The 12,188-nt window shown below is 50.8% G+C and overlaps 1 protein-coding gene across 2 annotated transcripts in view; it reads left to right on the plus strand.

The window, feature by feature from the left end:
* The window catches only part of LOC140410695 (protein eva-1 homolog A-like), a 548,454-nt gene that overhangs the window by 335,855 nt on the left and 200,411 nt on the right, over positions 1 to 12,188 (plus strand). The window contains exon 5 of one of the 2 annotated variants that reach the window (XM_072499126.1): positions 3,157 to 3,300. The exons of the other annotated variant lie outside the window; for it this stretch is intronic. Coding sequence (XP_072355227.1) covers positions 3,157 to 3,300 — 144 coding nt within the window. The remainder of the gene's footprint in view (positions 1 to 3,156; positions 3,301 to 12,188) is intronic. 2 annotated transcript variants of the gene reach the window in all.

The raw sequence follows: 12,188 nt of genomic DNA on the forward strand, positions 1-12,188 counted from the left end.
GGGGGGGGGGGGGGGGGTGGGGGGTCAGTGGCAGGAGGGACCGGTGCCAGGGTGCCGATTCCAACTTACCTGTGTGACCCGGTGGAGGTTGTTTAGCTTCTTGTGGGGCACTGGGTGGCAATCCTCCTTGTGACATTCCCCACACTGACAGCTGATGCCACTGCCCCCCAGACGGCACTGGCTGACCCTCCAACCCTCTCGGGGGAACAGAATATCCTATCTGGACTCCACGTTGTCTAACAGTCTGGCCAGGTCGGCTTCTTCAAATTGTGGGGCAGGTCTACGTGGTGGCATGGCTGTGTGCTGTCTGCGGTTTGCTCTGCGGGATCGGTTTAAGCGCTGCTCTCCCTCATTAGCAGGGAGCTGCTGGGCAAAGTCCAAGTGAATCAGCTGGCGGGACAGTCATTTCCGACATGAAACCCATGGGCATCATTACCGGCCTTAATAGACGTTAGATACGGGTAGCGGTCTCGCCAAGTCAGCTGTCGTGAAGCACCAGACTATTCCCGCTTGTTACGACACTTGGAGGTTCCCATGCTTGAAATATATGTTAAGAATCTGAGTGAGGAAGTCATGTAACCTCATGAATAACATAATAATTTTTATTAGTGTCACAAGTAGGCTTACATTAACACTGCAATGAAGTTACTGTGAAAAGCCCCTAGTCGCCACAATCCGGCGCCTGTTCGGCACATTGAGGGAGAATTCAGAATGTCCAACTCCCCTAACAGCACGTCTTTCGAGACTTGTGGGAGGAAAGCGGAGCACCCGGAAGAAACACATGCAGACACGGGAAGAACATGCAGACTCCGCACAAACAGTGACCCAAGCCACAAGATACTATAGGGTGGGGTTGAAAGTCATATTTGACTTGACATATTTGGTTAAATTGTATTTCCCCCCTCTGGGTATGTTTTTGGCACGGATATGTAAAATAGGTCATGTGGCCATCCTCCACCTTCCCATCCATCCCTGAGCTCGCCCTGAGGTGGGTGGATGAGAGCCAATTTTGGCAGACCGTCAGCCAAAAATGAATAAATAATTAAGAGTCATTTAGACTTGCTAACAAGCCTACTGACCTGAATAATACGTTCACCATGCCATAACATGGTTGGCCTGGGCCATCAGGCAATAGTGTGCAGGAATTATTGAAGGCCTACATGAGAAATGACGGGCAGGAAAGGGGAGCACTACATTTGGGGTTGCCCTGCGCACATCCGGGGCAAAGATGTCAACGCCCCCTGCTCGACAGAATCCAGCCCGCCCACTCACCATTCTTCCCACTCCCTAGGATCTGGGATTCTCTCCCACCCTAAAGCCCAGGGGCTTAACTTCTTGGGACAGTAGTGATCTTCCTCACTCCCAGCAGCCCTCACCACTCAGCTTTGGCATGCCAGGATTGATGAGCTTGCCAATTGAATTGGCTGGCAGCTCCCAAGGAATGGCACTTCTGAGCGAAGGGCAGATGTCCCACTCTCCACCAATTTAGTCCGCCCACCACATGTTATGGCTGAGGGGTGGGCTGGCAGGAGCAAGTTGCCTTTCGCCTATTTTACTTCTAGGTGGTGTGCGAGTAATCTGTCACTCGACCTACACCCACAAAATGCCGCCCGTTCACATCCCCAGATGCTGCCAGACCTGTTGAGTATTTCCAGCACTTCTTGTTATTTCAGATTTCAGCTTCCACAATATTTAGCAATAAAAGAGTTTAGTGGTCATGTTATTGGGCTACCTAACTAAAACATCAGGTTCATGTCCTATAGGGAAGGAAATCTGCTGAACTTGTCTGGCATCGGAGGCCCCCGGGTGGCTGGGCTCTGGGCAGGGGTGGTAGCCTGGCACTCCTGCCACCCAGGCACCTTGGCACTGCCAGCCTGGCACATTTGCACTGCCACCCAGGCACCCTGGAGGTGTCACCCAGGCACTGCCAAAGTGTCCAGGTGATACTGCTAGAATGGTAGGGGCACTGCCAGGGGGAAAGGCTAGCAGTGCCAAGGTGACCAGGTGGCAGGTTGTCCGTACCGGGGTCCAGGCCTGCAGGTGCCCTGCCCTTATGAGGTGGGGTGAGGCCGGCTCGAGGACCCTTAACAAGTAGGTTGGGGCATTGTAGGGGACCAGAGATTATGGTGTCCCGATCTCTTCCTGCACTGACAAGTTCGACAGTGCAGGAAATGAAGGTAAGTGCGGCCTGTGCGAGAAACCCAGAAAAAAAGCAGAGTCCTGTTTAATAGCAGGATCGTTCCTGGTGCTGCAGGCTCTGAGAAACACCCTGCTAAATGTTCCCAAAATGGGACTCTATTTTTCCTGTTAAATTCCACCTTTATCTAAGTGGTACTCATTATTCGGACCATGGTGACAGATGTTATCGACGATGGCTTTCCCTACGTGCTTAGAATGATTTGTTATGCATTCTAATGTGGCTGTAGAGCCTGGCTGCAGACCTGAAGGGCTTTCCTCAGTGCAGGCAAGGATGAATTGTCTGATTTTGTTGGAACTCCCCTTTTGGACTTTCTAGCTTGACGTTTGTCCTCAGCTGCTTGTATTCTTTGAATGGTAGAATTTTTTTTTAATCATAGAATTTATAGTGCAGAAGGAGGCCATTCAGCCCATCGAGTCCGCACCGGCTCTTTGAAAGAGCACCCTACCCAAGCCTATACCTCCACGCTATCCCCATAACCCAGTAACCCCACACAACACTAAGGGCAATTTTGGACACTAAGGGAAATTTATCATGGCCAATCCACCTAATCTGCACATCTTTGGGCTGTGGGAGGAAACCAGAGCATCCGGAGGAAACCCACGCACACACGGGGAGGATGTGCAGACTCCGCACAGACAGTGACCCAAGCCGGAATCGAACCTGGGACCCTGGAGCTGTGAAGCAATTGTGCTAACCACTATGCTACCGTGCTGCCCTTAAATGAAGCACGTATTATGTATACAGCACTAAAATTAAGAGAAATGTAGATATGTTGTGTCAGTTATTAACTCTGTTCTGAACATGTAAAGCCAAGTTTAAAAATTGACTAGTGTTGCCAGTGCATTTTGTCCGAAAAGACAGAGCTACCTTTGACTAGTAGCTGCTGAAATAATTAAACGTAGGGATGTGCGGTGATCTGAATCACTACTTATGCCTCATTATTATGTTTCTTCCAGACTGCCAGTCAACCTTAGCTTTACAGATTATGACTAAACGATGCCATGGGAAGAGAAGCTGCAGTGTATATGCCAGTTCCTATGAGTTTGGTGATCCCTGTTATCCAGGCATCCGCAAATTCCTCAATGTCATCTACACCTGCGGTAAGACAGTGGAATTCACTCTCAACATTGTCCACATCCAGCAGCTCATTATTTAACTTTTGTAAATATAATTTAAAGGATGAGAACCATGTAACCTCCTGGACTAGTTTAGATTACCTGAGGGGACTGGAGAGGAATTTTCTGGTGTATTTTTGTTCTGAGAAACCTTGAGATTCTGCCTCTTGGAGATAACATGGCTGTAGAAGTGAAGGGTTGTTTAGTCCTGATGCCTCAGCTATCATGGTGTGAGGCCTCCTTGATGGACCAACCGGCTGTTTTGTATGATGATAACATACTAGTATGTGATACTGTGGTTTTATGTCTTTGACCTGTATCTGACCTTAGCCAGGCATGTTGGCATAAAAGTCAAAACCTCCTGACATTGCTACCTGAAGTGAATTTGAATAGACTTCCATAGCTTAGCTGTAATAGTGTGAATATCATCAACTCAATCAGAAAGGTTACTTTTTAGTTAGAATTAGCCCGATCGTACAGTAGGAAGTGTGTACCTTCTTATAGGAGGAAGCTCCACAGGAAGTCATTGTTTCAGGAAGAGGTGGTCATGGGATAAAATTAATGACAGGGGGAAAATATTCAAAAGGAAATGTCGGCTTTTAGGGTGGACGAAGGGTTATTTTAACTGATTTTATTTTCAATTTCAATTGTCAACTTCCATCCAAAAATGTAAAACATGTATCTCTCCGTTATATCCCCTGAGTTTGCCGCGAAAAGGAAAGGTATGGAGGTGCCACACTCTGAATTCTTACAAACGTGATGAGAGGTTTTATTAGGGATGTTGCTCTTACAATCTGAGATGGAGAACCGGAGCCAATGCAAACACTCTCTGCTGTCGTCATTACAAATCACGTGACGCTTCACCAGCAGGGATGTATTCTCTGATACATAACACGCTATGTGTTACACCATGTAGACTGCTTCATCACTTCTGCCCTTAAACAAAATTAATTTGCAATATGGTTTCTCAGAGTTCAGGCTGGAATGCTTCATTAACGTGTTGTGTTTTGATTTGAGTTGAACATCATAATCTCATGTTACTTCCACAACTACTGTGCAGTTGTCTTAAATGTTAGTACTGGACATTTGGTTAGTCAGATGTAATGTTGTAAATCTGGAATTGTGATGGGAGATAAAGTGAAAATGATTTCAAGGATAACTTTCTGAAATTTTCTTTTTGATGTTGGTGTAAAGTGGTAAAATACACACTTCTTCGAATATTCAGTTTAGGAAAGGGTACTGGATTTGCGGAGTGTAATTATGGAGTTAAACCCTGATCTGATTATGGGGTAAAGAGGAGTGAGAATTGCTTCTCCTTCTCAACGAAACAACATAAATGGATAAAAACAATGGCTTGTGTCCTTTCTCCAGGTTTTCTGTGGATCTTGAACATTGTGGTAGTCGATTGGGGACCACCCCCATAAAGATTATCCTCCAAAATGTAAATACATCCTTAGATAACAATGCACTGACACTAATCTGGTGGCTGAAAGGGAAATGATTTAATGTAATTAAGACAAACTTTATTTAATCATGTTATATGTTGGTGTGAGTGCAGAACATGACTTGGTGAACTTTTTATAATCAGGACTCATTAAGAAAACCTCTCAATATATATTCAGAATGAATGAGCTTTTGTATGGAAAGTTCTGTAATCTTCTCCTTCATTGGCGATCACTCTTTAACGAGTATGATTGTCCACCTAAGAAACTCCGTAGATAATAAAACTCAGATGATTTGAATAATTTTGTTGGATTTGTAATCTATAACTATAGACCTGCTAATGTATTGAGTTTCCATTTTTCTATGTTGCATTGTAGTACAAACTCCTGCAAACAGAAAATCACATCGAAGATTCATATATATGGACGGCACGGTAGCACAGTGGTTAGCACAGTTATTTCACAGCTCCAGGGTCCCAGGTTCGATTCCCGGCTTGGGTCACTGTCTGTGCGGAGTCTGCACATTCTCCCCGTGTCTGCGTGGGTTTCCTCCGGGTGCTCCGGTTTCCTCCCACAGTCCGAAGACATGCAGGTTAGGTGGATTGGCCATGATAAATTGCCCTTCGTGTCCAAAAAGGTTAGGTGGGGTTACGGGGATAAGGTGGAGATGTGAGCTTAAGTAGGGTGCCCTTTCCAAGGGCCGATGCAGACTCATTGGGCCGAATGGCCTCCTTCTGCACCGTAAATACTATGATTCTATACTATACTCAATCATCCCCGTTCCTTGCCTGTTTTAGGAGCAAGGATATTGAGGAATTAATAAAGGAATATATTACTAGAATTATTGGACATGTGTTCTTCATAAGGTAAAGTCGCTGTAGTCCCAGATGACCATAGGCTGCTTTCCCCCTTGAGGGGGAGAGCTGATGGTGGTGATTTAACCTGAGGATTGATGCACTATCAATTACGCCGAGACGAGAGTAGAGTGTAATCGAGGCTATATTATGCAGAGATGTGTAGCCTCCCGCAGGTGCTGCCAAAATGGCTGCAGCTCGGAGAGCCCACACATTTATACTCTGCCTACTGGGCGGAGACAGCAGGCAGGGATCTACCCCCGTACCTGTAGTACAGTGGCCTTACCGTAATACCCCTCGTATGCGGTATATACAATACAACAGTGGTGACTACCGCATTCACCCCCTGTTAAAAAAGAGTCCAGCGGGGGTGGTGGAAAACTATTTATATTCAGGTTTTTAACGTTTTAAGGAAAAGTTTAAAAATTCCGACGATCGGGCGCCTTGATCCGTTGCTGCGAGCGCCGCAGTTCTGGTGGCGATTTCGGCGTTGGTGACTCCCGGAGCGTGTCAACCTCTTCTTGATCCCCGGGTGGGATCAAGGGGAGGACGGATCGTCCTGGAGCGGGGGCTGTGGTGGGGTGCGCTGGGGGGAGGGAGGGTGGCACCGGGGCAGGGGGGTGGGGGGGAGGTGTGGGGATCCAGCTGGTGCCAGGTCCCTGAGGGAGACTGTGTCTTGGCGGCCGTCGGGGTACGCTACGTAGGCGGACTGCGGGTTCGCATGGAGTAGCTGTACTCTCTCAATCAATGGGCCCGCCTTGTGGAGCCGCACGTGCTTGCGGAGGAGGACGGGTACTGGAGCTGCCAGCCATGTTGGGAGTGAAACCCCAGAGGTGGACTTCCTGGGGAAGGCAAAGAGACGTTCATGGGGGGTTTCGTTGGTCACGCTGCACAGCAGCGACCGAATGGAGTGAAGTGCGTCGGGGAGGACCTCCTGCCAGCGGGAGGCCGGGAGATGTCTGGACTGTAGGGCCAGCTGGACGGCTTTCCAGACCGTCCCATTCTCCCGATCCACCGGGGGTTGTAGCTGGTTGTCCTGTTCGAGGCAATACCCTGCTGAGCAGGTACTGGCGCAGCTCATCGCTCATAAATGAGGATCCCTGGTGGACGTAGGCGGGAAAACCGAACAGAGCGAAGATAGTGTTGAGGGCTTTGATGTTTTTTTATTTTTTTATAAATATTTTATTGAAAATTTTTGGTCAACCAACACAGTACATTGTGCATCCTTTACACAATATTATAACAACACAAATAACAATGACCTATTTTATAAACAAAAAATGAATAAATAATAAATAACAAAAATGAAAACTAACCCTAATTGGCAACTGCCTAATCACAAGTAACACTCTCCCAAAATATAGTTTAACAGTCCAATATATAATTATCTGTCGCAACGACCTATACATATTATACAGTATATATTAACAACCCTGAGAGTCCTTCTGGTTCTCCCCCCCCCCCCCCCCCCCCCGATCCTGGGCTGCTGCTGCTGCCTTCTTTTTTCCATTCCATCTATCTTTCTGCGAGGTATTCGACGAACGGTTGCCACCGCCTGGTGAACCCTTGAGCCGACCCCCTTAGAACGAACTTAATCCGCTGTAGCTTTATAAACCCTGCCATGTCATTTATCCAGGTCTCCACCCCCGGGGGCTTGGCTTCTTTCCACATTAACAATATCCTGCGCCGGGCTACTAGGGACGCAAAGGCCAAAACATCGGCCTCTCTCGCCTCCTGCACTCCCGGCTCTTGTGCAACCCCAAATATAGCCAACCCCCAGCTTGGTTCGACCCGGACCCCCACTACTTTTGAAAGCACCTTTGTCACCCCCATCCAAAACCCCTGTAGTGCCGGGCATGACCAAAACATATGGGTATGATTCGCTGGGCGTCTCGAGCACCTCGCACACCTATGCTCCACCCCAAAACATTTACTGAGCCGTGCTCCAGTCATATGCGCCCTGTGTAATACCTTAAACTGAATCAGGCTTAGCCTGGCACACGAGGACGACGAGTTTACCCTGCTTAGGGCATCTGCCCACAGCCCCTCCTCGATCTCCTCCCCCAGCTCTTCTTCCCATTTCCCTTTTAGTTCATCTACCATAGTCTCCCCTTCGTCCCTCATTTCCCTATATATATCTGACACCTTACCATCCCCCACCCATGTCTTTGAGATCACTCTGTCCTGCACCTCTTGTGTCGGGAGCTGCGGGAATTCCCTCACCTGTTGCCTCGCAAAAGCCCTCAGTTGCATATACCTGAATGCATTCCCTTGGGGCAACCCATATTTCTCTGTCTGCGCTCCCAGACTCGCGAACTTCCCATCCACAAACAGATCTTTCAGTTGCGTTATTCCTGCTCTTTGCCACATTCCATATCCCCCATCCATTCCCCCCGGGGCAAACCTATGGTTGTTTCTTATCGGGGACCCCCCCTAAGGCTCCAGTCTTTCCCCTATGCCGTCTCCACTGTCCCCAAATCTTCAGTGTAGCCACCACCACCGGGCTTGTGGTGTAGTTCCTCGGTGAGAACGGCAATGGGGCTGTCACCATAGCCTGTAGGCCAATCCCCCTACAGGACGCCCTCTCTAATCTCTTCCACACCGCTCCCTCCTCCTCTCCCATCCACTTACTCACCATTGAAATATTAGCGGCCCAATAATACTCACTTAGGCTCGGTAGTGCCAGCCCCCCCCTATCCCTGCTACGCTGTAAGAATCCCTTCCTCACTCTCGGGGTCTTCCCGGCCCACACAAAACCCATGATGCTCTTTTCAATCCTTTAAAAAAAAAAGCCTTTGTGATCACCACCGGGAGGCACTGAAACACAAAGAGGAATCTCGGGAGGACTACCATCTTAACCGCCTGCACCCTCCCTGCCAGTGACAGGGATACCATATCCCATCTCTTGAAATCCTCCTCCATTTGTTCCACCAACCTAAATTTAACCTAATCAATGTGCCCCAATTCTTGGCTATCTGGATGTTGAGGGCTTTGATGACGGTGGCAGACGTCATGTCAGGGCATGGGACGGCGAAGGGGAATCTGGAATATTCGTCGGCCACATTAAGAAAGTACGTGTTTCGGTCGGTGGAGGGGAGGGGCCCTTTGATGTCCACGCTGAGGCGTTCAAAGGGGCAGGAGGCCTTCACGAGGTGCGCTCAGTCTGGCCGGTAGAAGTGCGGTTTACACTCCGCGCAGACCTGGCAGTCTCTGGTGACAGCCCTGACTTCCTCGATGGAGTAGGGCAGGTTGCAGGCCTTTATGAAGTGATAAAAGCAAGTGACCCCTGGGTGACAGAGATCGTCGTGCAGGGTCCGGAGTCGGTCCACTTGTGCGCTGGCACAAGTACCTCGGGATAGGGCATCGGTGGGCTCGTTGAGCTTACCGGGGCGATACAAAATCTCGTAATTGTAGGTGGAGAGTTCGATCCTCCACCTCAAGATCTTATCATTTATGATCTTACCCCGCTGTGTGTTGTTGAACATGAAGGCAACCGACCGTTGGTCAGTGAGGAGAGTGAATCTCCTGCCGGCCAGGTAATGCCTCCAATGCAGCACAGCTTCAACGATAGCATGGGCCTCCTTTTCGACGGAGGAGTGCTGGATTTCGGAGGCATGGAGGGTGCGGGAAAAGAATGCCACGGGCCTGCCTGCCTGGTTGAGGGTGGCGGCTAGAGCGACGTCTGATGCATCGCTCTCGACTTGGAACGGGAGCGTCTCGTCGACCGCGTGCATTGTGGCCTTGGCGATGTCGGCCTTGATACGGTTGAAGGCCTGGTGAGCCTTGGCCATCAGGGGGAAAACGGTGGAGTGGATGAGTGGGCGGGCCTTGTCTGCATAGTTAGGGACCCACTGGGCGTAGTACGAGAAGAATCCCAGGCATCATTTTAGGGCCTTGGGGCAGTGGGAAAGTGGGAGTTCCATGAGGGGGCGCATGCGATCGGGGTCGGGCCCTAGCACTCCGTTCTGGACCACATAGCCGAGAATGGCTAATCGGTTCATGCGGAACATGCACTTCTCCTTGTTGTAGGTGAGGTTGAGGAGTTTAGTGGTGTGGAGGAATTTGGAAAGGTTAGCGCCGTGGTCCTGCTGGTCGTGGCCACAGATGGTGACATTATCCAGGTACGGGAAGGTGGCCCGCAGTCCGTACCGGTCAACCATTCGGTCCATCTCCCATTGGAAGACCGAGACCCCGTTAGTGACGCCAAAGGGAAGTGGTAAAAGCGGCCGTCCGCTTCAAACGCGGTGTATGGGCGGTCCACCTTGCGAATGGGGAGCTGGTGGTAGGCTGATTTTAGGTCCACTGTCGAGAAAACCTGGTACTGTGCAATCTGATTGACCATATCAGATATGCATGGGAGGGGGTACACGTCGAGCTGCGTGTACCGATTGATGGTCTGACTGTAGTCAATGCCTATCCTGTTTTTCTCCCCAGTTTTCACAACTACCACTTGGGCTCTCCAGCGGCTGTTGCTGGCCTCGATAATACCTTCCCATAGCAGCCGCTGGACCTCAGACCTGATGAAGGTCCTGTCCTGGGCGCTGTACCGTCTGCTCCTGGTGGCGACAGGTTTGCAAGCCGGGGTAATGTTTGCAAACAGAGAAGGAGGGTCGACCTGAAGGGTCATGAGACTGCAGACAGTAAGGGGTGGTAGGGGCCCGCCAAATTTCAGGGTTAGGCTCTGGAGGTTGCACTGGAAGTCCAGGCCGAGTAGCAAGGTAGCGCAGAGATCGGGGAGGACGTAGAGCCGGAAGCTGCTGAACTTCAGGCCCTGGATGGTGAGAGCGGCGGTGCAGTACCCCGGATCGCCACGGAGTGGGATCCGGAGGCCAGAGAGATTTTCTGGTTAATGGGGTGTACCGCGAGGCAGCAGCGCCTTACCGTATCGGGGTGGATGAAGCTCTCAGTGCTCCCGGAGTCCAGAAGACAGGATATCGTGTGCCCGTCGACCTTCACTGTCACGACACAGTCAGGACTGGTCAATCATGATGGAGGCGAGACGCGGCTGGTCGGCGACAGTTGCAGGCGATGAGCGGCCCAATGAGGTGACCGACGAGCAGGGGTCCCGAAGCGGGGAAGATGGCGGTGCCCACGGGCCGCACGTGTCCTGAGGCAGGCAAGATGGCGGCGCCCACGGGCGCACGTGTTGTGAGGCGAGCAAGATGGCGGCTCCCACAGACCACACGTGGTCTGAGGCGAGGAAGATGGTGGCGCCCAAGGGTCGCATGGGGGGGGGGTGCAAGCACAATATCAAGCATCGAGCAGGCCTGGCACACAGCAGCGAAATGTCCTTTCTTCCTGCAGGCCTTGCAAAGCGCGCTCCGCAGTGCTGCCGGGGGTGTTTTGTCTGTCCGCAGAAGTAGCACTTGGGTCCCCCAGAGTTGGTTGGCTGCCGCGCGATGCAGGCCTGGGGTTGGCTGGGGGTGGTCGCTGATGGGGTCCACGATGGGGTTTTCGCTGGTGGGGTCCTTGATGCCCAGGAGGGGTGGGCCGTGCGGTCGGGGGCATATGCCTGTACATTGTGTGAGGTGACTGAGCGGGATCGCTAGTTTCTTGGTCGCTGCGAGGTCAAGGGTAGCCCCTTCTAAGAGGCGCTGGCGGATGTAGGCCGACCCTATGCCCATAACGAACGCGTCTCTAACTAGCAGGTCAGAATGTTCAATGGCCGAAACGGCCTGACAATCGCAGTCTCTCACCAGGGCGTGCAGGGCATGCCAGAAATCTTCCACAGACTCACCGGGGAGTTGTTGCCGGGTGGACAGGAGGTGCCTGGCATAGATTTTGTTGGTCTGTTGAATGTAGTTCTCCTTCAGTAGCGCCATGGCCTCAGCGTAGGTCGGCGTGTTCTGCATGAGGGGAAAGACATCGGAGCTCAGCCACGTGTAAAGGATCTGGAGTTTCTGTGCCTCTGAGGGTGGTTCTGTCGCAGATCCGATGTATGCTTCAAAGCAAGCTAGCCAATGTGCGAAGGACGACTTGGCGTTGACTGCTTGAGGGTGCAGCTGCAGGCGATCAGGCTTGATGCGGAGATCCATCGTTGTAAAATCTCTGCGTAATAAATTGATGCACTATCAATTACGACGAGACGAGAGATTACGCAGCCTCCTGCAGCTGCTGCCGAAATGGCTGCAGCTCGGAGAGCCCACACATTTGTACTCTGCCTACTGGGTGGAGCCAGCAGGCAGGGATCTACCCCCATACCTGTAGTGCAGGGGCCTTACCGTAATACCCCTCGTATGCGGCATATACAATACAACAATGGTGACTACCACAAGGATCATCAGACCTCTGGCGAGGGGCAAGGTTAAGAAGGTGGGACCTCCATGAATAACCTCAGCGGGTACAGGAATTGAACCCACGCTGCTGGCCTTGCTCTGCATCACACTGAGCTAAACTGGCCCCCAATATGTAAATAGCAGCGGATGATTTCAATCCATCGACCACTGGGTTATGGGGCCTGCACGTTTCCGCTGTGCCACTCTGTTCAGAGTACAGCTTGTATTAGCGTGTTGTTAATCAAGGCAATTGAAAAAAATGTTTAAAACATCCTACTTTTGCAAGTTATTGCCATTTACTG

Source organism: Scyliorhinus torazame, chromosome 4 (genome assembly GCF_047496885.1).
Source record: "Scyliorhinus torazame isolate Kashiwa2021f chromosome 4, sScyTor2.1, whole genome shotgun sequence".
Classification (NCBI taxonomy): Eukaryota; Metazoa; Chordata; class Chondrichthyes; order Carcharhiniformes; family Scyliorhinidae; genus Scyliorhinus; species Scyliorhinus torazame.